This window comes from Rana temporaria, chromosome 12, assembly GCF_905171775.1.
Source record: "Rana temporaria chromosome 12, aRanTem1.1, whole genome shotgun sequence".
Lineage (NCBI taxonomy): Eukaryota > Metazoa > Chordata > Amphibia > Anura > Ranidae > Rana > Rana temporaria.
This window is the reverse complement of record NC_053500.1, coordinates 29,004,819-29,032,635: the sequence shown is the minus strand read 5'-3', so window position 1 is coordinate 29,032,635 and position 27,817 is coordinate 29,004,819. Positions and strand designations below refer to the sequence as shown.

At 43.0% G+C, this 27,817-nt stretch overlaps 1 protein-coding gene across 3 annotated transcripts in view; it reads right to left on the bottom strand.

The window, feature by feature from the left end:
• The window catches only part of TLK2 (tousled like kinase 2), a 77,883-nt gene that overhangs the window by 44,901 nt on the left and 5,165 nt on the right, over positions 1-27,817 (bottom strand). For all 3 annotated transcript variants that reach the window (XM_040331195.1, XM_040331197.1, XM_040331196.1), the window contains exon 2: positions 5,048-5,133. In XM_040331195.1, coding sequence (XP_040187129.1) covers positions 5,048-5,128 — 81 coding nt within the window. In that variant the 5' untranslated portion in view covers positions 5,129-5,133. The remainder of the gene's footprint in view (positions 1-5,047; positions 5,134-27,817) is intronic.

Genomic DNA, 27,817 nt, shown 5'->3' with positions numbered 1-27,817 from the left:
TTTTGAATGTGGTCTGGGTCTTGTCTACCTGGATTGAATCCCACCTGGTCCTTATAAAAACACAGGTTCCAATGAAGGAAGAAAGTCTAACTACATGTTTTATTAATAAGAGAAATGGGATCCTTATGTGGTAAGGAACCACAGAATCTTGCTATTCTGTAGATATATAAAATTGTCGCTTTACAGCCCTGTGTGGCCTAAAAAAAAAAAAAAACCCAGAATATGTTACACATCCAAAGGTGCCAAAATGTCAGACATCCTCCAACTCCTCCGTACCACACAGGAGTTGGCTTTATTTTAATTCTTAAAGTGGCAGCATTATTTTCTGCACTGGGTAAGGCTATGTCCACACCAGATGCGGTGAGACTGCACTATTCCAGTGCAGTCCCAAGGCATAACAAGGCAAAATGTATAGTCTCCTTATCTGCCCAGTTCATACCACCGTATTGTAGTGCAGGCAGTGTGCAATGAAAAAAAAAAAAAATGCATGCAGTATTTTTTTTTCAGCACAGGTCAGTCCAATGCCTTTCACTGGCCAACCAGCAAGTCCATTAAAGGAAAAAACAAAAAAGGAAATTGTAATGAGCCGTGATGAGCGCATAACCACTGGGCTGATCTTGGTCAGACCATACGGCACAGCAGTCGCAATGCAGTGTAGCAGCTGATGTGAATGAATCTTGAAAGCCAACATTGGGTAAAGAACTGCCATTTCAATCATTTTAGATTTGGGACAAAATAAAAAATAAAAATCTAAAAGGTTATATAGAAGACAAAAATAATCCCAATGCCTGTACTTAATTTACAAAGAGCGGCTTTGTATCACAGCAACAGGTATGAGCTAACCGTCTATAAATACTGATCCAAATATACCTTTCATGCAAAGACAATTTAGTACACAGCTAAGTCACATGAAAAAATGCATTTCATTCTTTGTCACCACATTCGTCTGTATGTGTGGAAAGCCGGCATCTAGAAGTACCTTGAAGGATGTACCAGGAGCGATAAAATCCAGGGTGCTTTGCTATACAAATACATAGCATGTCATTACTGCTTTATTACCAAGATCGGTGACCCCAAGTGTGGGAGGCAAGAGGGTGTCGGAGCTCTGACTTTTACCACTTCCCGTGAAACGGCGTACCTGTACGCCACTTTGAGGAAGTAGTTATATTGGCGTGATGCCTGCAGGTGCAGGCTTCACCCCAGTACAGTTTTATTTATTTTTTCAGAGCAGACGGTTGGCTTTCAGGAGATGACAACCGATGCGGATAAGCAGGAGGGGACACCATGAGTGGAGTTTTCCTGTGGAAAGACTGGCAACAATGACAATTGGCTCTGCCAGAGCCCCATAGGCATACCTATGCATACATAATAATGGCAGCACCGGAGGCACATTTTGCAGAGAATATGTGTATATATATATATATATATATATATATATATATATATATATATATATATATATATATATATATATAAAAAAAAAAAAAGCAAATACAGTGAGAAGATTCCCCACCCACTGTCACAATGAGGGATAAGAGCGACACAGGCAGATGCTCTTTGGTAACATTTAACATGTTACAAAAGATGAACCTATCCTTTAAGAACAGGAATAGAATACTACTTTATAACCGGTGTGAATATATATACACACACACATATATATTATATATTATATATATATATTATATATATTATATATATATATATATATATATATATATATATATATATATATATATATATATATATATTCATTCACATCAGTCCCCCCCCCTCAAGAAGCTCACAATCAAGGGCTCTTAACACACACACAAATATAGAATCCAATTACTGGTAAAACCCATGCAAGCACAGAGAACGCCAGACAGGTAGTGTACAGGCTGGTATTCAAGGCAGAAAGATACGCTAGCCACTGTGCTGCCCATATTGGTTTAAAAGGGGATTCAGTTTTCTGTGATTGTAAACCCCATTCATGAAGTTTGACCTAGGCACATATCTGTAGTGTTTACTCATCTCTCGCCAAAGCTCTAAGTGCCGTGTCTTTCTGCTGCTCTGTTCCTCTGTTATCGGAGTCACTTCTGACACATTCTCCGACATGCGAGATAACAGCTGACAATCAAAACTTTAGCCCAGATGCACACTGGTGCGGCTTTGAAATCGCAGTACATCAGCGTGATTTCAAAGCCGCACATCAGTGCAATTTGCACAGCGGATTTTATTGCGGCTTGCAACCTTATTTAACAGAAGACTATACAAGTCGCAATAAAATTGGTAAAAAGTAAACCAGGAACCTTTTTATTAATTGTTGCGACACGAGTTGTGGCGATATGAACGATTCCAGTCCACATGATAAGTTGCACAGGTGTGAACGGAAGCTAAATGGAGGCAAATCATCCAGGTGCAGGTGTTTAAAACCACCTTGATTGACTCGGCCCCAGTGACTGTTATTGAAAGTCACATTTAGCCCTGGTTCACACTGGGTACGATTTGAGATGCGATTTGACATGTCAAATCGCATCTCAAATCGGCGGCATTTGCCGCACCGATTTCAAAAAGTAGTTCCTGTACTACTTTTTGCGATTTCGGGCCGCGATTTACATTGAACCCTGCACAGATGTCTCTTAAATCACGGCAAAATCGCAGCCGCGAAATCGCTGTAAAATTTGCTACAATGTTAAGTAGTGAGTGTACAGCTTGTATAACAGTGTAAATTTGCTGTCCCCTCAAAAATAACACACACATTAATGTCTAAACCGCTGGCAACAAAAGTGAGTACACCCCCAAGTGAAAAATGTCCAGATTGAGCCCAAAGTGTCAATATTTTGTGTGGCCACCATTATTTTCCAGCACTGCCTTGACCCTCTTGGGCATGGAGTTCACCAGAGCTTCACAGGTTGTCACTGGAGTCTCTTCCCCTCCTCCATGATGACATCACAGAGCTGGTCGATGTTAGACTTTGCGCTCCTCCACCTTCCGTTTGAGGATGCCCCGCAGATACTCAATGGGGTTAATTTCTGGACACATGCTTGGCCAGTCCATCGCTTTACCCTCAGCTTCTTTAGCAAGGCAGTGGTCGTCTTGGAGGTGTGTTTGGGGTCGTTATGTTGGAATACCGCCCTACGGCCCAGTCTCCGAAGGGAGGGGATCATGCTCTGCTTCAATATGTCACAATACATGTTGGCATTCATGGTTCCCTCAATGAACTGTAGCTCCCCAGTGCCGGCAGCACTCACGCAGCCCCAGACCATGACACTCCCACCACCATGCTTGACTTTAGGCAATACACACTTGACTTTGTACACCTCATCTGGTTGTCGCCACACACGCTTGGCATCATTAGTTTCAGGGTCTTGGCAATCTTGTAGCCTAGGCCATCTTTATGTAGAGAAACAATACTTTGTGTTCAGATCCTCAGAGAGTTCCTTGCCATGAAGTGCCATGTTGAACTTCCAGTGACCAGTATGAAAGAGTGAGAGCGATAACACAAAATTTAACACACCTGCTCCCCATTCACACCTGAGACCTTGTAACACTAATGAGTCACATGACCCCAGGGAGGGAAAATAGCTAATTGGGTCAAATTGTAACATTTTCATTTGGGGGTGTACTCAATATTGTTGCCAGCGGTTTACACATTAATGGCTGTGCGTTGATTTATTTTGAGGGGCAAATTTACACTGTTATACAATCTGTACACTCACTACTTTACATTGGAGCAAAGTGTCATTTCTTCAGTGTTGTCGCATGAAAAGATATAAAATATTTACAAAAATGTGAGGGGTGCACTCACTTTGGGGAATATATATATATATATATATATATATATATATATATATATATATATATATATATATATATATATATATATATATATATATATATATATATATATTTTACACACACACACACACACACACACATACATACACACACGTACACACAGCCTTCCCACAAAGAAACCCAAATAGATGAGATCTGAGTGCATCTAAAAAGGAAAATACTTTAACCATCACTGTGCATAACAAGATAAATAAAAAGGTTAAAACGCCCACTTCACAGAAAGTTAACAGCCTCTCACCAATCATCCCTGCGACAATAATTAAACCCCATGTGCTGCATTTAGAACAAAAGAGTCAACCAAATCACACCTACTTGTCACCTTGGACACAAACAAGGAGACATGCTGGAGGGGCCACCATTTATAAATTATTTGTATTAAAATATATCACTTTCTTTTTGCCAGGTTCGGTTCACACTGGGCTGCGGGATTGAAGCAATGCGAGTTCAGCTGAACTTGCACGATTTGTCAGTCCCAATATCGGCTGCGATTACAGACACATCTGTGCAGGTTTCTTCACAGATGTCAATGTAAATCGCGGGCCGAAATCGCAAAAAGTAGTACAGAAACGACTTTTTGAAATCGATGTAGCTCCGCAAATGCGACGTTGCACCAATTAGGACAGTGCCATTGCCGGCAAATGCCGCTGATTTGACATGTCAAATCGCACCAGTGTGAACCAGGGCTCAAACTTTAAAATACAGACACCCAACCCCATACCACAATTCAGGGCTTGTTTCATGAGTGAAAATTTTTAATTTTAATTTTTATATAACATCCCACAATTAAACAGCTCATGTAGATGCAATGCGCTATTTCCCAACATTAAACTTGCTTTAGTAACAGCTTAACGCCTGTGCAAAGTGTACCACCAATTTGAATGAGCCTTCAAAGTACAGGGCCATGCGAGTCTACTGGGGCCAATGCGAGTCTACTGGGGCCAATGCGAGTCTACTGGGGCCAATGCGAGTCTACTGGGGCCAATGCGAGTCTACTGGGGCCAATGCGAGTCTACTGGGGCCAATGCGAGTCTACTGGGGCCAATGCGAGTCTACTGGGGCCAATGCGAGTCTACTGGGGCCAATGCGAGTCTACTGGGGCCAATGCAACTAGTGAAACTGCATAAAGTAGAACTGAAACAGATGTATTTAAAGCTACTATAGTACAACACAAAAATGCAATGTAACCTAATGAGCTGTTAAAGCTTACCTTTGAAACCCCAGCTCCTGTAAATCGTGCTTCCAACAATTCCTGGCGCCGAGGGTCCAGGCTATGCAATTCTTCCATCATTTCCTCTACAAAATGATAAAAACGCAGAAAATTAGATGTTATGGTCAATCAAAGCTTAGCACAGACAGGTCATCATAAACAACTGCATAGAAAATTACAGGATCAAACAATTGTCTGCCTACTGATTCTATGCTTGTGTAATACTACAGTGCAAGAGGCACAGGTAAATGTCTGCTGCTAAAACAAAGTACTCACATTTACCTGAGAAAGAGGTAGGTGATATAAAGCCCTCAGCCTCATACAAAATGATTAATGGCATGCTTGGATGTGCTCAGTCCTCAGCTAACATCCCAAGTACTTGCAGCCTGAAGGTCAAGCTTTGCAACAAAGACTCAATGGCTACATTTCACCATCACAAAATCTCAATTCTATTATCTTGAATATAATTAGTGGAACAATTTGCATCAAATGGGTATATGGTGAACATTGTTCTCTTAATTTTAGTATCTTTATCCTGCATGGTCGCTGTGTCACCTAGTCACACAAAAACCATTAGCATTTAATAGGCTCAATTTTAATTACATCTGGCCCCAAAAGTGACAAATAAGCAGATAAATGAAAAACAAACATGGCTAGAAGACCAGTCTGACTTAAAGGTAGCAAATAATTACACAATTTTCTTGGACAATTTACCTTTAGATTTCCCAGAAAATCTATGAGGTGAACTTTCCCTGACAATCCCCCCCCCCCCGGTCCCAACTTACCTCATAAAAAGGTATGTATAGGAGGCATTTTAATTAGTCGGAGCTGACTAATCAAAACCCACCTAGCTGTCCTGTCAGTGGGGGAGAAAAAGAAAAAGCCAGGGGATTTCAATTTCCCAGAAGGGTGAAGCAGCGACCTGATGTCTCCTAGCGTGTGATGGCTGGCTTCAGGTACAGCGGGACCGGGGACCAGTCTAAGTTCACCTTACAGATGTTCTAGGTTTAGGTTTGACCTCATATTTTATGGTTTTGGTAAATCTAAATGAAAATTGTATAATGCATGGCCAGCCTTACTTTAAAAATGGATTTTTGTTTTAAACCTGGATGACATCAGTATGCCAAATCTTATGTCGCGTACAGACGGATGTTTTTTGTGATGAAAAAAAACCAACGTTTTAAAAAAACGTCATTTAAAATGATCGTGTGTGGGCAAAACGACAAAAAAAAAAATTCGAACATGCTTGAATTTTGTGTGTCATTTTTCAAAACGTCGTTTTTTGTTTCACAGAAATTGACCGTGTGTAGCAAAAAACGATGTTTAAAACAACGTTTTTAAACCCGCGCATGCCCAGAAGCTAGTTATGAAGCTAGCTTCAATGGAAAAAAGTGGTGAACGTAACCTCGCTTTGCTAGAGCATTGTGAAAAAACGATGGTGTGTAGGCAACGTCGTTTTATGTCATGATTTAAAACGTCGTTTTTTTCATCACAAAATAAACGACTGTCTGTACGCGGCATTACTTCTAGAAAACGTAACCATCTATGGGCATGCTGATTGTACCCAAGTCGACTCATCTATGACTAGGGTACAACCAGCATGTTGGATGTTTACATTGCTAGCAATAATCACTGTTCTCCCCACCAGGAATACACAGCAGCTCCTTGGGAAAGATTCCCCATTCAACACAGTGATCCAGTAGTGGTTCCAGGAAAGAAAATACATCATCATTCGAGTTTTTTTCCCCCCCGTTTACCCCAGCAGGTCAAAAATGTTCAACTCCAGTCAGAGCCGCTGTACTAATGATCTGACATTGGTACAGTGATCTCCTTCTGCTGAGCTGTTGTGTTCTGACTGGGCGACAGCCCCCACCACCACAACACTCTTGCTGATCAACAGCCACTTGCCTGCTTGTTTTCCGGCATGCTTGTCCGACAGAAGCCGGCCAAATTGTGGGCTTCTGTCAGACCAGCTGGCATAACACAAGCCGAGCGTCAGTAAATTTTTATTAAACAGGTCGGATGGTTTATTAATCCAGCCGATGGTGGATGGCAATAGGCCGGCGAGTACAGAGCTTAATACACCAGCACATCCCAGATTGTTGAGGTCCCCCATGATAATCATATAAAAAAAAAAAAACACACACACACACTTATATATAACATATATTTATTTTACACACATACATAGGGATGTGATGGAGGCCTTTCACTACTAAAAGACAGAAGTTGCAGTAACATGTTTTCCCGGTAAATCAGACAGGGGACAGTTCTCAGGCCAGATGATAGGCCTTGTGCACTACATCCTGGGAGGAAGGGGAAAGTCACAGGCTCTTTCCATACCAAGTTCTACTGAGCACTTTCAACAGCTCCAATAGATTAATGGAATGGATGGGGAGCGGGGCAAAGCCAAATATCATTAAGACAGAGCTCGACAAAATCCGGGCGCCCGGTCGCAATTGCGACAAGAAATTGTGACCTGGCACGCGCCAGTAATTGAGGCTGCGGCCTTCATAGAAGGAAGCATAGGCCTGCAGAAGGCCGCAAAGCCGCTGCCTCAATTACCAGCCGGGAGGTGGGGGCGCACGGAGACACAGGATCCTGGATCCTGTGACCTCTACAACCTTTTCTGAATCAAGACTGATCCCATAAAAAGTTATGACTATGCTACAAACCAGAATTACATAGCTGCAAAATTGAACAGCCCTATTTAATATTACTGCAGCATTTCTCAGTATCTGGTGTAAATGTGAATCTCCTCTGGCAAGCAATGCTACCTGGAACGTACAATAGAACTAATAAGGCAGAAAATTAAATGGAAGCATTGAAAATCGCAGGCTCTGCTCTAGGCAAGCCAGAGCCAAGATGTCTAAACAAGTCATTATTACTCTGAAACACAATCCACACTGTAGTGTCTGCCCCCCAAATACACAACTAAAAACGGTTATTTGGACTAAGGCTACCAAATTAACATGTACTAGATCACAAGATAATGTCAGCTGAAACATGCTCCATTCTTAAGATATATTTAGCGATAATCACAAAATATGCTATTGAGTTACAACATTCACAAGAGCGCAGACATAATAAAACCCAGAGGTCAGATAAGTCAAAGCAAAAGCAACCCAAGCCATTTCTAGGTCGACCCTTGTAAAAGGACAAGTTGACATTTGGGAGCACATTACACCCATAATTGGGGGTTATGTGTAACCTGCTCCAGCAGTTCCCTCCCCCACCCAAATCCTCCCCCTGTGAAAGCAGTCACAATTTAAAAGTAAAGCAGCTGTGCGGAGCTCCACCCACAAAGCTGTGCCAATTATTCACAGCAATCTGTGAGTGAATGGAATACAAGTACTGTCTGCCACTGTGGTAGATGGCTTGTAGACCTCAATGAACTGTGAGGGGGCACTCTCATTTCATTGATCTACCTGTACGAGAGGAAGGGGCAGACAGCTTTACTGAGTCTGCAGGTGCCCGACATTCCATCTACTGATCATTAGTGCAATGCTTTTCAGGCACCTGCGGGAAAAAATAAATGCAAATTTTTCCTGCAAAAATCTGTGCATTTATTATTTTTTTCCCCAAAAGGTGAACTTAAAAAGGGGTTGTAAAGGTTTGTTTTTTATTTTATTCAATCAAAGAAAAACATTTAGAAGGGAAATCGAGGGAAAAGGTAAGTGAACCAACAAAGCACTAGCTTAGGGAAACCCATTTAGAAAATAAACCTTTACAACCCCTTTAACCTCCTTACTACCGGCCGCCATCAATTGACGGCGGCACGATAGTTCTCTTGTTCTGAGAGCACATCATTTGACGTCCTCATCTTGCAGAGCCACTAGGGGGTGCGCGCACCTGCCGCGTTACTGGGAACCCGACCCGCGACTGCTCAGTATCTGAGCAGGGCCGTGGATCTCTGTGTGTAAACAGAGATCTACGTCCTGTCAGGGAGAGGAGACGGGTGCCGTCGGTCACTTCCCCCAGTCAGTCCCCTTCCCCCACAGTTGGAATCACTAGTAGGGAACACATTTAACCCCTTCCTCGCCCCCTAGTGTTAGCCCCCTTCCCTGCCAGTCACATTTATACAGTAATCAGTGCATATTTATAGCTCTGATTACTGTATAAATGTTAATGGTCCCAAAAATGTGTCAAAGTGTCCGCCATAATGTCGCAGTCCCAATAAAAATCACAGATCTCTGCCATTACTAGTAAAAAAAAAGAAAAAAAATCATAATTATGTCCCCTATTTTGTTTTGCGCAAACCAGTCACTATATGCTTATTGCGATTTTTTTTTACCAAAAATATGTAGAATACGTATCGGCCTAAACTGAGAAAAAAATTGTTTAAAAAAAAAATTGGGATATTTATTATAGCAAAAAATAAAAAAATTGTGTTTTTTTACAAAATTGTCGCTCTTTTTTTGTTTATAGCACAAAAAATAAAAAAAACGCAGAGGTGATTAAATACCACCAAAAGAAAGCTCTATTTGTGGGGGGAAAAAACGGAAAAAACGGACATCAATTTTGTTTAGGAGCCATGACCGCACATTTGTCAGTTAAAGCGACGCAGTGCCGGAAGCTAAAATTTTGTCTGGGCAGGAAGGCGGTATATGTGCCCAGTAAGCAAGTGGTTAAAGCAGAACTTACACCAAATGAAATATTTTGCTGCCTATTTTATATATATATATATATATATATATATATATATATATATATATATATATATATATATATATATATATATATATATATATATATATATATATATATATATATATATATATATACACACACACACACACACACACACACACACAGGTGTTACGGACAGCAATTATAACCTCAGGCTGCATTTGCATTTTGTCACACTGAAATTGTAGGCAGAATTTCACATTTCTGCCCACTTTCAGAAATGCAGCAAAACATGTGACGTGCTTGCATCTCCATTATTTTCTGATGTCACCCCAAACGCAGTGCAATTTGATGCAGGTCACCAAACACACCAGGCTCAGAGCCAAAAGTTAGTATATGAGCTTTTTTGGCACACTTGTCACAAAAACAAGACTGAGGTGGCAACACTTGCCCACTCTACTAAAAAATGTAGTTACTGCTGTGATTAGACAGGAAGGGAGTGAAGCTTAGCACAGACAGTGGCAGAACTTCGGTATTAAGGCCTGCATCTATATATTGGCGTTACAATATTTAAGGCCAACAAGTGAATTGTATTTTATTCTTTCCTGTGCACGCTTTCATCCTGCTTTTAAAAATGCTTTTCAGGTACAAAAGTCACAGTCAGGCTAGGATCACACTTTGTGCATGTCAGGAATGCACACTTTGACATACTGCCCTTTAGCAGATTTGAGATTTTAAATTATAAAAATGGTTCTGTAGGCACGGTCTGCATTAGGTAAAAAAAACTTTCACTGTCTGTGCTGCCAGGCCCCCCCCCCCACACACACACTTACCTGACACCACTGTCCCCGCTAGCATTCCAGGTCTGCTCTCTTCCTGCATTCACAGGCTTTACTTAGAGCAGAGGGAGCCAAAGGCTCCTGCTGCTGGTCAATTCTTGGGAGGCGGGGCCAAGTCACACCATGTGTCTGAGAACATGTGTGAGCATGCCCGCACAAACGTCCCTATAGCAAGCAGATTTCCATGGGGGCTTTTAAAAAGGAGGAGCCAAGATCACCAGTGGAGGACAACAAAACAGGAGGATTGGGCTGAAAAAATACCATTGCACAGAGCAGGCAAGTATAATAAGGTTATTTAAAAAAAGTCTCACCCTCACTCATTTGCTATTGTGTGCAGCACCATGAGATTCAGCAAAACGCGACTTTGCAAAAGGATCAGGGACTTGTTTTGCACATTTCTTGCGTGTAGGGCAGCCCCTTTAAATGATCTGGATGCCCTACACAAGATGCATGGAAATGCGCTCACGCTATATTGCATACACTATAATCAATCAGTTGTGTTCAAGCAAACCCCCCATGCAAAAACACAAAACAAGCGCTTTTGGAAGAAAAAATATTGCATACACAAAGTGTGAACCTAGCTATAAACCACATTCACACAGGCGGTCCAATCAGGGTCCTCCTGTCAGTTTTCAGCCAGACCTGATCCATGCATGTCTATAGGCAGCCAGATATAACTGGATGTGCAGTCTTGTCCAAGGTCTGGGGGGAAAAAAGCCTGCAATTAAAAAAAAAATGTAATCCCTAAATTAAATGACAGATTGGAGGTAGTCTGATGTAAACTGACGTAAGCTCTAACCACCATTACATGTAATATAGGTCCAGAAAGCTTAGTTTTTTATTTAAAGGAGCAGACATTGTATGGGGACAGATGTCACAAAAGTGACATCCAACCCGTTCAGCAAGGCAGCCATTGTGCCAAGGCTTGGTAAAAAATCTGTTAATGCATCAAATGGGGTTACATGCACTTTAACGTGTATCTATTGACCTCCAACGCATTGCACTTCACTGAAGCGTGGAGAATTATAGAAGCACTGCTGCATTCTTTAAAAAGTGATGCTTGTTTTTTTGTAGATTCATACTTGCCTTGGTGGATGCAGCATCTGTCCCCCACCGCCTCTGCACCGAGCCTCCGAACATTGCCGATGACTCACCAAGCAGAGAGCTGCTGCCTGTCAATCAGCAGCTCTCCTCTGTGCTCCTCCACATTCATTGGAGCACTGAACTGTGGAGGGGCAGGGAGCTGCTGTCTCAGTGGCTCGCTGAGGGGCTAAGACGGCCATCAGTCTAGGCAGCTGGCGGATCCAGACTTCTGAAGTCGGGATGATGCACTGCCTCGTCCAATTCCAGGGACGTCACCAGAAAGCGGACTTCATACCGCTCTCCGCTGAAAACAGGTCACAGGAGTACAAAACGCATTGCACTCCTGTGACCCAGAGGAGAAGCCCAGCCGCAAAAGAGCATTTAAGAGCTGGACAGATCAGTTTTAGGGTCCTTTCACACGGAGCGGACTGTTTTCGTGTGTGTCCGGCGGCTCAGCGGGGATCATCCGTAATCCCCGCTGAGCTGTCGGCGGATAGGGCGGTCCCCGCACACAGTGCAGAGACCGCCTGTCTCTCCTCCGCTCTCCCCTATGGGGAATCGGATGAATACGGACCGTCTGTCCGTCTGCATCCGATCCGTTCCGCCGGAAGAAAAATAGGGTTTTCTTCCGTCCGAAAAACCGGATCCTGACGGACGCGGATGATCGCGGACGTTAGCGGATGCTCCATCCGCTAACGGACGCGATCCCATAGGGATGTATTACAAGTCCGTAAACGGACGAACGGAGCGGACATGTGAAAGGACCCTTAGGGTGTTGCAACACGTGTGTTAAAATGCAATATTAGGAGAAGAAAAAAAAAAAGCTAGGAGTTGAAGAATATATGCAGATAAATAAAGCCCCCATAATGAGCTACTCACAGGAGGATATAGGAAGTATACAGACTCATCCTCATCAATGTGGGTGAACTTGGGGTGCTCTGTCCATCTGTGTCTCAAAGGTTGAACAGCAGAGTTTGTCACGCTTCTGTGGCCGGAAGGAAGCCTTTGCGTCTATAACCTATTCTATTGTACTTGTGATTATTTTGGACTTCAATATGTGCATTTGCCTTTGCACCTATAACCTATTCTATTGTATTGGACTTGAATTTGTGTGTTTTCCTTTGCGCCTATAACCTATTTTATAGAAAATGCTAATTTGTAAATGGTCCCTCAAACACTGAAATTCCATCTGCCATTTTGCAGAGCTGCTTTGAATGTGAATTAAAAAGATGGAAGGCATTTTGATAAATGGCATCTAAGCCTACTTCAATATTCTGCAAGAATGACTTCTATTCTTAACAGTCTATCAAGACCTAAGAATATACAAATATCGCCATCGGTCACGACTTCACAATATAATATGGGTGTTCCTTAACAAGTATGTTCAGAGCAGCAGCAGCACAGTTACTACATGCAGAAAGATATAAAGCATGCCTCAGACATGAAGGCCTTAAATGGCTGACCTTTTCTCCTGCCTCAACAGTAAATCAATGCGGACAAAGAGCCTTTTTCATTAGAGGAAACCACATGTAAAAACACAGGTTTCATGTAATTCATATGCACAGGCCGCTCTCTGCATTCCCTATTAGGAAAGTGTTTCATAAGCACCACACTCTGACCTCCCTCCCTCTATTTATTAAATGCGGTCTGTCTTTCTCCAGGAGCAGACTCCATTTTACCTCACTTGCCACATAACTTCAAAACAGCTGCTGCCAAAAGATGGAGAGGCCAAAAGGATTTATCTTAAAATAAGATTGGATTTCCTGCATCCCCCTCGCAACATGACAAGATCAACCGGCACACTTTTCAAGAACAGGGCTGTTATCACCACTGAAGAAAGTATTGCAAGCGCCAATAAAAATATAATTAAACATATAAAAAGCACAGCTATCCTCAGATATTGCTCATGTCTGCAAGTCCAGCCAATCGCCGTATTGCTAACCGTACACATCAATGGGATTATTCAATACAACGGCGAACAGAACGCTGATGAGCAAAGAGCAGCTTCAATCAGAAACCAGATCTCTGTCTACTGTCAAATCTATTAGATCCCATATACACCTCTGAGTGTCCATATGGCAAGTCGCAGGTTTTCCCAGATCAATAACTCACTGAATATGGACAAAATCCATCTCTTCTGCTGTACAGATGTGATGAAAAGGTTCATGGTAGGACAACAGACCACAGCGTTACTACACCACACTACTACATAGCAAATAGGAAAATGAATGCTCATGGCCATAGACAAATAAGAAATGGCAGACTTTTACAGGGTCATTAAATAAAAAAAAAAAAAGCGTAAAAAATAAAAACTTTATATATCATTAGGTACATTTCATTTTACAACCTCAAAGAGTCTCTGGACGCTTTGGATTGTGTATATATATACAGACACACAGACACACAGACACACAGACACACAGACACACAGACACACAGACACACAGACACACAGACACACAGACACACAGACACACAGACACACAGACACACAGACACACAGACACACAGACACACAGACACTTCATTTTTTGTATGCATTATATATAGATTTGGACGGTTATTTTGAGACTCTAGTTACTTGCATACATTACTAGCTTTACCTGCTGATGCTCTTTGCCCTCAAATTATGTATTTTCTCCCCCATCATGCATTACTTTATTTTGGCCCTGAGCATTTATTTTTTGTTTAATACTACTTTAAAGCGCCAAAATAATTTTTACTTTGTATGTTCTTGTTTCCCGGATTTGTCCATCTCCGTGTTGGACCACAATCTATATCAACGCTTTCATTAACAGCTATACACATGGAGATCAAATGGGCAAGATCATTGGAATGTTGAATCCACAATAGGCGATCCACTGATCCCAGTCATATCTGAATTTTCATAACATTCACAATTACACCCAGGCGAACACATCACTTTTGAGTCTGCCAATCTTTTCATCAAACTTAAAGCGGAAGTAAACCCATCGATTTAACCGTTTCAAAAAGCAGTTACATTTCCGGCATGCCGGGATTGCTAACTGTCACATTGGTTGTGCTCTCAACCAAACTGTCAAACCATCCAATGGCTGGTGTCATAACTGATCACATGTGCAGCATCATGGCAGTTGAAGATTAACATAGGCCAAGATGGCAGCTTCCTTGCCTGAAAATGATAGGTGCGTTTACTTACACTTTAAGTCCTAATAAGGGGGGGGGGGTGTCTATGTGTGCTGTGGTACGCCCATGTGAACGTGGTGCTATTAATTGCAGCTTACCAATCCTTTAAACTGAATTACAGGAATCCAGCCACTGTCCAAAACCATCTGGCTTACTAAAGATTAAGCCAAACGAGGTACATGCCACTTTGTGGACTTCTCTCATCCAACTGAAAGTTTTACTGATCACTAGACTCCCAGCAACTGACAGGAGAGACACTCCTCTCTCATACAGCAGCACCTCCGAAAACCCCACCCCTCCGCTGTCCATTCACAGAAGGCTTTGTATTTTGTGAATAGGTTCACATCATAGGCGTGCGCACAGGGTGTGCCCAGGCACCCTGTGCAGCACACATACACCCCCCCCCCCAGAGGTGCTAGCTTATCTCCTTTCCTATCCGCTGTTGCTCCTGGGATGTTTTAGAAGTGGGGAAGGGGTCGGTAAATATGTAATTTGCCAGCCCTTTCCATTTCTGAATGAACATTGTGAGAGATAGGTAGTTTGTGTTTGGGCTTTGGGGTGCACACACTAATGCAATAGGCTGCGCACACCTATGGTTCACATAATACAAATCGCTCCGACTGGGAAGGAGAGGTGGGAGAGGGGCTGCAAAGGACGCTGTAGCTTCAGGAGACGATACCAGAAGGTCCATCTTCAGAGCGTCAGAAATATATCCATCGCTGCACTCCTGGCACACAGCAAAAAAACGTAATTTAAAAAAGGAATTATAAATAAATGCCCATTTTTTGCACCGACGAACAGCAGGTCACTGATACACCGACAGTCTTTAGGAGACCTGCATGGTAAGTTTTCTGTCCGTAAATCATACAGGCAAGCAGTTTCACACTGACAGGAAGACTTAACAGACTACGAGAGCAGTCAACAGTACCTTGGTAGTTTATTGAGAACTACAAGCTGACAGGCGCAAAGGCTGTTGGTACTTGTAGTTTTCACATTCACAGAATACCATGAATAAATGAATGAATGGGTGCTATAGTAATATGTTGCACCCTGAAGCCTACAAAAGAGGAAAAACAAAAGGCAGCCACCGCATAAGTATTGATAAGTTGCAAAATATACAATTTTGGGTTCAATACAGCTTTATTGACAACCTGTACTGACAAAAACGGTTGAGCACCTTCTTGAAATGATAGTTGCCTGGCAACTGTACTAATCCATTGACCATAATATATCAGATTTACAAATCGGGAAAGAATGCTAAAAGTAAAAACACCTGATCTGCTTCTTCTACTTGACTCCATGATTATCAAAGCCATTAGAATAGGATTAGTCAGTCAGTTTCAAAAGCGAAGGTCAGGTTACTTATTTAGGTCTAAAATTACACTTGCGATAGGCAGGTGGTGAAAAAAAAATAGATAGATAGATAGATAGATAGATAGATAGATAGATAGATAGATAGATAGATAGATATCTATCTATCTATCTAGGCCTCCCGACCACCTGTCAAACATTCTCTGAAAAGTGATCCACCATGGATCACTCTTCAGAAGGCAACACTTGTATAAAACAAGTCCTAAAAGGTTTACTTTTTATTTTTTTAGGCATTTTCTAGCCCATCAATGAAAAAAAAAATGTACCTGTGGTTTAGGGATATGCAATTAGCGGACCTCCAGCTGTTACAAAACTACAAGTCCCATCATGCCTCTGCCTCTGGGTGTCATGCTTGTGGCTGTCAGTGTCTTGCTATGCCTCATGGGAACTGTAGTTCTGCAGCAGCTGGAGGTCCGCTAATTGCATATCCCTGCGAGTGTAGCTGATGGCCATTTGAAATTACTTGTTAGTTTACATACAGGATTCATCAAAACCTTTTTTCTTTTACAGATCCACTAAAGTTTTGTGTACTCTATCAAAATATGGGCAAAACAAATGTCATCTCTTGTTGAGGGAACACACATTTCCTAAAATGTCTAAATAAAAGGAAACAAGACCAGATTACTATATACTCTCAAGGTCAAAGAAGGGCAAGACATTTGGCACTAGCATCAATGCAAAAGAAATACCATGAGAATATTCAGACCTAAACCACGTACAGACTGGCCGTATGTCGGGAGATATAGAACGTTAAAAAAAAAAAAAAACACCCGACATTCAGCTCGTGTGTACGCCACCCTGTTCGACAGAAGGCGGCCTATTGGCCAGCTTCTATCTGACGAACATGATGGAATATCTGGACGCGTTTCTGGGGCGTACCCCCTTCCTCAAAGCCTAAATGGTCCGTGGTGCCGCAAGGTCCAGTCCAGCTGTCTGATAAGCGCTTACTCAATTTTCCTTGAGAGTAGGACTATTGCTTTTATTCTGTTATTAATAAAAAATTTAAGTGGTAATGCACTAGGTCGGTGCGCCCTCCTTTCTTTTAACTTTGTTTTTAGCCATATGAACACCCTTTGTTCTGTGGAGGGCCACAAGACTATAGACTTTGCCGTGAGACTACACTGCAGTACCCGGTTTTGGCGAAACACCAGAGTGCGGGAGGATTTCGTTGAACATGATGGAATACCAGTATCCGACTGGCTCCCACCCAGCCAATGGCGGAGATCGCTGACCGGAGTGTCATCCCGCTGTCAGAACACCAGTGGTGGAGATGGCTATACTAACTTTGCATAGTTAGTACAGCGGCTCTGACAGTTTTTTCCATTTAATCCACAAAAACTCAGTGTACCAGGCCTAAAGCGGAGTTCCACCCAAATGTGGACCTTTCACTTATCCGTCTCCTCCTCCCTCCGATGCCATATTTAGCACCTTTCGGGGGGGAGGGAGGTGATAGCGAAGCGCACGTGCCTAGCAGGGAACCAGCTGTGAAACCAAAAGGATTAACTGATGGTTTCCCTTACCAGGAATGGCGGCAGCAGCACCCAACAGCCAATCCAAAAACCAGCTGGGGTGCTGACATCACAGGAACCCTGGAAAGGTAAGTTTCCTAAAATTAAGTCAGCAGCTACAGTATTTGTGGGGGGGGGGGGGGCACTATTTAAGGCTCAGTACACTCTGCTGTGACTCCAAAGTTGTGCCACTTCCAGTGCGACCTTGCATTGCGACTTGATGCCACTTCAATGCGACAACTCAATACAGTGCGACACATTACTGAACTTACAACACCCTCTGAAGTGGTAGCCAAAGTCAAAGATAAGAAAAAAATGACTTCCTTGCCATTTTTGTGATTCTAACATTGCAGTTCATGGCACTCATGTTGCAAGGAAGATGCAGAAAAGTATCAATCACTGTGACTTGTCGCAGCAATTAAGATGGCACCCATTGAAGTTAATGTGATTTGACTTGTCATGCGACGTTGTGTTGCATGTCGCAGCAAGCCGTATAAGAAGTCACAGCAGTGTGAACCAGTACTAAAGCAGAACTTTATCCATTACCATTTGATAGCAATTTAAACAAAAGAACATGCATTCTACATTAATAATTATGCTACAAAAATTAGTGTGCGCTGTAAATTGCCTCCAGCATTGCTCCGGTTTCTTCTTGCTAGAGGCTGCCATTTTGTTGAAGCCCAGAGCAGTCACTTGTTGGAAACGCTCCCCCTCTCCTTGTCACTTTCCTATTACAGGTGCTTGTATAGCACTGTCATTTATGCATTGCTTTACATATACAGTATATTATACACTTCTCTTCAGTTAAAATATGTATACATTTCCAGCCTTGATAGTATGTCTTGGCTCAGTTAGAGAGGAAGGCTGACAGAAGCTTTACAGTGCTGAAGTTCACAGGCTGTTGAGGGAGAAGGTAAGAAAATTGAGATAAGATAAGACACACTCCTTGTAAGTTTAAGGAGTGTGTCTTAGTTTTCCAGAAAGCAAAGTTCGTCCTGTCATCTCTTCTGCTTTTCTTTTCACCCCCTTCAGCTACAGTAAATCTTAAAATCGGGGTTCCACCCAAAAATGGAACTTCCGCTTTTAGGAACCCTCTCCCCCTCCGGTGTCACATTTGGCACCTTTCAGGGGGAAGGGGGGGAGCAGATACCTGTTTAACTGCTTGCCGACCAGCCACCTCAGTTATACGGCGGCAGGCCCGTAGCTATACGTCGGCTCTCGCGCAGGCCACTAGGGGCAGGGGCGCGCGCTCGCCCCCGACTCTCGTGCCCGGATGGCGGGATCGCCACAGAGCACGCCCCCGACTCTCGTGCCCGGAGGGCGGGATCGCCACCGGGCACACGCGATCACTCGTTACACACAGCCGTCTTCTGGGGGGAAACAGGTCCCAGAAGACGGCAAGGACCATACGGATCGCGCAGCGCGACTCACGCATGCACAGTAGGGAACCAGGAAGTGAAGCCGCCAAATGAAAGCCCAGTCTGTCCTGAAAAAAACAAAACAAACAGAAGGTATAATCTACCTGGATACACTTAGTAGGACATGTTAATGGGTTTATCTGTCTATTGTTTTTAGTTTTTTTTAATCAAAGAAAAACTGGCCCAAAAGTTTTCTTTTTTTAATCTCGTTTAGTTTGATGCCATTATGATGACCCATCACCATAAAAACTAAAATTCTCCTATTCCCGACGATCGCAGCGATACCGCATAGATGTGGGATTTGTTCATTGTGTCCATAGTACGCGTTTTTGAGAAAAATAGAAAAATCGTGTGAACGTTCGTTCGGCCGATAGAAATAATGTACAAAGTCTCGTATGACAAGGGCTTTTTTGTTATTTATAGTTTCTGATCACGCACAGCCTTTATCTGAAATTTCTCGTCCGAATACAGTACACTTTAAAATGAAAATTGTTCTGTTGCCGTATGAGAAAAGTTTGGGGGTTTGTCCATTCGGAAATATTTGCTCGGAATCCGACGTCAAAAGTTGAATACACACCACCAGAAAATCGTATGATCGTTCCTCGTCTGTACGAGCCATAACCAATACTTATACTGCCTATGGCTCTCCAGGTGTTGTGGAACTACATGTCCCATGAGGCATTGTAAAACGGACATTCACAGACATGAATAGGCATGATGGGAATCGTAGTCCCTGAACAACTGGAGGGCCTCATTGCGTTATTAAACCCAGGACCTTGCATTCACTATATCTGGTCTTCCACAGTACACAGAACTGCAATCGTTTCAGTAAATATAAACTGCTAAATACCTTTTTTCATCAGCAGTATATAGCAATCTCAGTGTCCAGCAGAGCACTGGTAAAGCTTGTAGGAGGAATTTAAATAAAAAATAAAAAACCCTCTACCAATATACACCAAACTGAGCATATGCAGCTTACGCCCAAGGCTCCGTTCTATAAGGAGATGGTTTGGGGGACTTTGGAAGAAGAGGAGGATTGGAAGAGACAGGATCAAACAGCCTTTTTACACAATGCAGAGGATTAACCCCTTAGGCCCCGTACACACGAGGAGACATGTCCGATGAAAACAGTCCGCGGACCGTTTTCATCGGACATGTCTCCTGGGAGCTTTTGGTTTGATGTGTGTACACACCATCAGACCAAAACCCCCGCGGACAGAGAATGCGGTGACGTAGAAGACACCGACGTTCTCAAACACGGAAGTGCAATGCTTCCACGCATGCGTCGAATCAATTTGACGCATGCGCGGGATTTCGGGACGCTGGTTACACGTCATAACCAGCGGACATGTCCGATTAGGTGTACTAACCATCGGACATGTTTCCAGCGGACAAGTTTCTTAACTTGCTAAGAAACTTTTGTCCGCTGGAAACCTGTCCGCTAGGCCGTACACACGGTCGGACATGTCCGCGGACCAGTTTCAGCGGACATGTTCGACCGTGTGTACGCGGCCTTAGGTTCCACAGCGAGTATAACAAGCATGCTTTACTGCATATGTAGGCTGATTTTACTACAGTGGGTTTAGTAACACTTAAAAGATTAAAGGGTAAGTTCACCTTTACAGAAAATCTGTAGGGTGAACTTACACTTCAACCTCCCCAGTCCCATTCATTAGTAAAGCCCAATTCCTGGATGCCACCTTTATGTGTTACACTGTCTTAAAGTGGTTGTAAACCCTTGGGGGGAAAAAAAAACACCTGCAAGACAAAGCCATAATGAGCTAGTATGACTAGCATACTAGCTCATTATGCATTACTTAGCTTAGAATCGAAGCCGTCCTCGTCTCCCCCTCCGGCCGCAGACATCTCTTCACAGATACCCGGAAGGTTACTTCCGAGTATCGCCGCTCCGGCGCTGTGATTGGCCAGAGCGGCAATGACATTACTCCTACGCATGCGCGCAGGACCTGTCAAATACGAATGGGGCTCTTACTGCGCCTGCGTCTACGGCACGCAAGCGCCGTAGACAATGGTGTATACTTATTGGCAAACACCTACAGGTAAGCCTTAATCTAGGCTTACCTGTAGGTGTAACTTCTGGGGGGGGGTTTACCACTTTAAAGGTGTGTAGGCACTCATTTATAGCCATTACTGCAAAAGGGGCCATCATGATCTATCAGGACTTCATTTTCTGACTAATGTTCCACTTTAATATCTAATGGAGAATATCACAGGAAGCCATGTGGTTTTCTTTTTTTGCTTGCTTTAATAAAATCACGAACAATAAATTGCAAAACAAAAAAACAAAACAACTGACAGATATGCCAAGTGAGGTCTGGTGTTTATCACACAATGTACTTTTTTTGCCAACTTTATTGAAACATCAAAATTACATTTCATTAATTTCTATTCACTGCAGCTCAGCCATCTCTATGAAGGGGGAGAGAGTCTTCCTATAAAAGATAGCCATCTGGCAGTTATGATGAACCTCTGGCTTCACCACTCTAATGCCACATACAATCGGATTTTTCGTCTGAAAAACCTTGGATGGTTGTGCGACGGCATTCCGCTCAAGCTTGGCTTGCATACACACGGTCACATAAAAGTTCTTTCGACCGTCAAGAAGGTAGTGATGTACAACAAGCCTAGAAAATTCAATGCTTCCGTGCATGCGTCAAATCGTTTCCGAGCATGTGTCGGAATTTTGAGCGTCGGAATTGCTACAGACGATCGTTTTTTTTTGGATAGGAATATTTTCCGTCTGAAAATTTGAGAACCAGCTGTCAATCTTTTGTTGCCGGAAATTGGAGGCTACACACGGTCGGAATTTCCGTTCAAACGCTCACGTCAGACTTTTGCTGTGGGAATTTCCGACCGTGCATTAGTCACTGAAACATAAGAAGTATGCAGATCAGGAAAGTAACTATCTGTAAACTTTTTCAGGTCACCGAGTATAGAAACCAGCAGGGCATGACAGCCACCTACTGTAGTGAGCAATTTCAGATTGAGAAATAAGCGACAAACGCATCCATGCTACTCTCATGAGTAAATTCCCTGAAACTGCAAAAATATTTACAATAAGAATGCACAACCTGTTGGATGACATTGACATGCCTGTCCACCTCCCCAAAACTTTAAGCACAAGAAAATGGTGATAAATAAAAAATTCACCTGTAAAAACAGCTCATTAACAAATGAACAAAAAGTTGAGGTTGAACAAATTTTTTCCGTACAGTTTTAGTCACATTATTTACCACTAGTAAAGAATGTCCAGCTGGCTCCTGTAGAAATCTTCCCTGTGAAGATGTCCTTGTCCCTGAACTTCCCGACCTGCGGGGGGGAACAGTTGAGCTACCGGGTTTCCCCTAAAATAAGACCTAGTGCTATTTTCCAGGAGGGCTGCAATATAAACACGGTATAATCCTCTATTACGGCGATGTGTGTGTGATGGTCTGGCTGTCGGCGGGGGATCTCGGCCCCCCTCCCTGCTGTGTTCATAGTGAAGAAGACCGCTCCAGGCAGGCGATGGAAGCGCCGATCAGCGACATACGGTAAGGATGTTTGCACAGTTGTATTGTAGCAGCACCTTTTGCATTATACGATGCTTTTACTGGTATGTTCATACCGGGGCGCTTTAAACCCAAAGAAGTGGTTAGAAACTCCCCTGTCGCAGCACTTGGGCGTTTTGGGAGCGCTCCCAAACTGCCCCAAAGATGCTGCTTTCAGGGCTTTTTCTAACGTCCCGGAAGCGCAGCACCCGTGTGTGAACGCACTCATTGCAGGCGCTTTATATGTGCCATTTTTAGCGCTAAAATTCCTGAAATCTGCCTCAGTGTGAAAGGGGTATTATGGCTACAAGAATCGGTAGAAATTGGAGCTGTGCATGGCCAGTGCATGGCCAGTTTCAGATCATGAAGTCCTGGAGGAAGAGATGACAAAAGTCTTCTGGCAGCACTGTGTGAAAATGGCAATGCAGGGTTATTACACTGGATGTAAAAATTAGGTTCCTAATAAAATGCTGAAAGCACCGATTTATTGGGATAGTCAGAAAAGGAACATGGGAAAAGCTATTGCCAACTAGGTTGTTTCGATTGGGCAAAACAACCCATTGGGATGGAACTCGCTGAGCCCCAACACTCCTACTAGCACCTCCAGGTGCCCAATTTATACCTGCAAGTGTAGACCACCCCCCCCCCCCCCCCCCCAAGTTATAGGCTCATTGTAATCTTGCTTTATTACTTACTTGACAGGTTAAGTGTGACTCAAAGTGGGAACAAGAGTAACTTTTAGGCCCCTTTCACACAGCCGGCTGATGGTGTCCAGATTCAAACATCTGTCACTAAATGCAACTAACTTGTGTGCAGCTACATTTAAACAGCAGTGGTGGCCGTCAGCCGCTATTAGTTTAAAAGGGTTGGGCGCCTGCTGCTGATCACATAAACCGGTCATTTCAGCAGCAATAATCCCCCAAATCTTGCAGCAGGAATCCGGCAGCTGCCGTGTAAAAGGGGCCTTTAAAAGAGCTTGAGGTTTTTCTGCCGGACAGCTTGGACTGTATGGTAATGTGGAGAAACATATAAAGTTCCCAGGGTCGATTTGATTTAAATCGCTAGTAAAAAGGCTCGATTTAAATTATAATTTTTAAAGAGCAACTCATCTGTCCCGCAGCGGCTCCTCTTCTGACCCGCTGTTGACTCACCGACAGTCCCATTCACTTTAATGGGACGGCTGGCGATGCAGCAGTGACACAACAATGTGAGGGACGTGCAGGCAGCAGGTGAGTGGATGCCCGCTAACAGGTGCTGCCATGATCAACCTGAAATGACAGGTGCTCTTTAAATATAAGTACTCATTCTTGCTGGTAGTTAGAATCTTTAATTTCTTTTTTTACTGCTTGCCCTTCCTCCTCACACTTAGAGCCTGGTACAGGTGCATTTCTTTTCAAACAATCATACAGTTTGTAGTGTACACAGATTTGCAAAACAATGGGATAAAGGAATATTCCTGAACTTTGTTTTATCTCATGGTTACTGTGAAATTGTGTGAATGCATCAATGCGGTGCATGTTGTCTCAGCTTGCAAAGCTTGGTTTCATTGAATAAGTTTACAAAAAAATGAAAATATTGCAGAATATACAGTCTCATGCTACATAATTAAGCTCAGTTTCATGCTGTATAAACAAAATGACTGTATCCTAAATAGAAAACCGTCTTTAGATATTTTTTAATAAAATGCTTTGAGTAAAAATCTATCAGATTTAAATAAAAAAAAAATCACAAGCTCCTTTAGCAAGAAACTTGCTGGGAGATATTTTTTTGCCGAGGAAACCGGTCGTGTGTACATTTTCGTCGAGGAAACTGTTGGGAAACTCGACGAGCCAAAAAGAGAGCAAGTTCTCTATTTCCTTGACGGGAATGGAGAAAATTGGCTTGTCGAGTTTCTCGACAGCTTAACAAGGAACTCGACGGGCAAAACTATGTTTCTCCCTTCGAGTTCCTCGGTCGTGTGTACGAGGCTTTATAGTCAGGCCATTATTCATGATCTTTGTGGACTGAATAATGACAGGATTGGTACCAGTTGATTGGAGAAAAGCCAACGTGGTACCAATATTCAAAAAAGGGCATAGACACATTCCTGGGAATTATAGGCCAGTCAGCCTAACAGCAATAGTGGGTAAATTATTGGAAGGGATGATCAGGGACTACATCCAAAGTTTTACTGAGGAGAAGAATATCAGCATGGGTTTATGAGAGGATGTTCCTGCCAGACTAATCTGCTAACATTCTACGAGGAAGTGAGCAACCATCTAGATTTGGGGAGGGCTGTGGATGTGGTGTATCTGCATTTTAAGAAAGCATTTGATACAGTCCCCCATAAACGCTTAATTTACAAGTTGAGGTTTGCAGGCTTGGACCATAGGGTTTGGGCTTGGGTAAAAAACGGTCACAGGGACAGGTCCAAAGGGTAATGATAAATTTCGCGTACTCAGACTGGTCTGGAGTGGTGAGTAACCCAAGATTCTGTTTTGGGACCAATTCTATTCAACATATTCATAAATTGTTTCAATAGAATATATAAGATCTATTAGTACTGTTACAATGTATGTTGTTTAAGCCGGGAAAAGCCAAGAGGCTTTATTAAGTAACCCTTTTTTTCCACACGAAAACTCAAAAAGTATTTAAAAAAAAAAAAAGCCTGTTCCAGGTCAGTTATATGCCAAACACTGAAGAAACAGCCCCAGTATATTCACCTTTAAACTTCAGGTTTATTATAGTCAGATCAAAGGGGGGGGGAAAAATAAAAATCAATAATGAGTTGAACCTAAATACAGATACTTTGCCTACACAAACACCATGCACACAATTCATTTTCAGGCATTTAGAACCAGCTTTCCAAAGCAAAAATGATTGAATCAATCAGGACGATTGACCAGTTTTCTTTGTCCCAGTATAAACCGCTTGTGGCAAGTTACCCCAACCTACTCCTCATCTATGCAAACGAAAGCTGGTGAAAAGCGCCATGTTTGGCCAGCATTTGTCTTCAGCTCAAATTTCAGACGATTCCTGAGTTGGCTACAATAGAAGCCACAGGTAGCCTTGCTGGCACCACCTGACTCAACAAAATAGACTTAAAAATTGCAGAGGCGAGTAGAAAATTGTCAGGTGGGCAGTGACTACATCCAATCAAATGTAGTCACTGTTGAGGTATTCACGCAGATGTATGTGTGGCGGTTCCTAAAGACAGCGGAGATTCCACCATCAATTCTGTTTAGTAAGCGGAAGGAGGAAATTATTGGACTTCTTTTGTTATCTATGCGTGTATGGCTAGCCTTAAAAGTGTGACCTTTCATTGATGTTCAGGGTTATGGAGACCGATGTCCAATGAAGAGTCAGGAATGGCGAGTCACACTTGGGAAGTTCAAGTGGCAAGATCTCCCTTTCATAGTCTCCTGTACTGGTACCATCTGCCTTGACTTTTTGGGTGTTTCTATAGTTTTTTTTGTTATACTCTACAAAATGGGAAAAGCAGGAACAATTTTTAAATGTCACAACAGGTAAGAAGACCTGGGAACAAACTCACGGCAGGAGTAAAAGTATCGGACCAATAACCGTAAATCTGCGCATTCCTGCGCAAATCACATATGATCCACAGATAAGTCACTATTCCCGTCGCACACGTTCTTAGAATGAGCGCTCTAAAGTCTGGGCGCTGCAGCAACCACCGGCTGGATACTGGAGCATACAAGACGCAATGTATATATTCGCCAGCACACCAAAGATCTTCAATTGAGTCCAAGCGGTTTTTATTGAAGAAAGATCACAAACAGTGTAGTGCAACGATTCAGATCCACATAGGGACCCCTTCTTCGGGCAGGATGATATCAAACAGTGAGATTCAGGCCCATTTGTTTGGGTGGGCTGAAATCATGCCGGGCTGCACCATAAGTAATGCATGCACTACTTACAAAAAGAAACCACACAGCAACAGAATAAATTGCGTGGTATCGATTGCGTGGTATTGTACCACGCAATCTGGTGCAGGCAAAACATACTGCATTCGGGGTGTCAACACTGACATCCGCTCCAGATTGGGGGTGCAGTGCGTTGTAAAGGTAGTGTGGGAAACACGCACAGAAATATGAAAATTATGGGAAATATAACATAAGACACCTTTTTTGCAGGCCCCGAAGTGACCAGCCTAGGTTTGTGCTAGTAAAGTGGGTATGAATCCATAACAAAATATGGCAAGAGGGCAATGCTGGTATGGTGTTCAAATAAAATGATTAAAACAGTATTAAACCAAAAAATATATATATATATTGTACCTTACCAATCCTTAAATGTGATGGCTGCGTTTTGTTTTTTTTAAGCCCCCCCCCCTTTATTTTTACCTGATGATGCAGCCAGTAACACACCACGGCGTTCCGGATCACGGGTGGAATCGCCGAAAAACAGGGGACGCCGCGCTTGATATCCCTGTTAGTTTTAATGGCAGTGCGACTGTCACCCGACGAATCTCCATAAAATTACGCAACACAAATTGTGGGACGCCTGTAACCCAAAAGAAGTTCCGGAACTTCTGGGCGACAGTCGTCCTACGATTCTTCGGGCAACAATTGTGCCACAATTTGGGTGCCATTGACAGCAACAGGGATCACAAGCGCATCTCACGTTTTATGGTGATTCAGAATTGTGAACTGAGCCTTATAGTAGTAGATATTTGCCAGCACACCAAGGATCAGCACAAAGTGGCGTCCAAACGGGTAGTTTATTGCAAGATCACAACACAAGAAAGGTGCAACGTTTTGGAGTCGCGCAGGACCCCTTCGTCAGGCATTTCATTGTATACCGGACTTTCGGAGTCGCGCAGGACCCCTTTGTCAGGCATTTCATCGCATACCTGACTTTTGGAGTCGCGCAGGACCCCTTTGTTAGGTATGCGATGAAATGCCCGACGAAGGGGTCCTGCGTGACTCCGAAACGTTTCACCTTTCTTGTGTTGTGATCTTGCAATAAACTACCCGTTTGGACGCCACTTTCTGCTGATCCTTGGTGTGCTGACAAAGATCTACTCCGTGACTTATACCAGTATCCAGCTGGTTGTTGCTACAGCACCCTAATTTTGAGAGCTTATACCAGGAACGTTTACGATCGGAATATGCAACATTACCTCAGCCTTACAGTGTCTCTAATCAACCTGAGAAGTGGAGCAACAGGGACACTTTTGGACAGCAGCATTGTCAATCTGTAGAGAGGG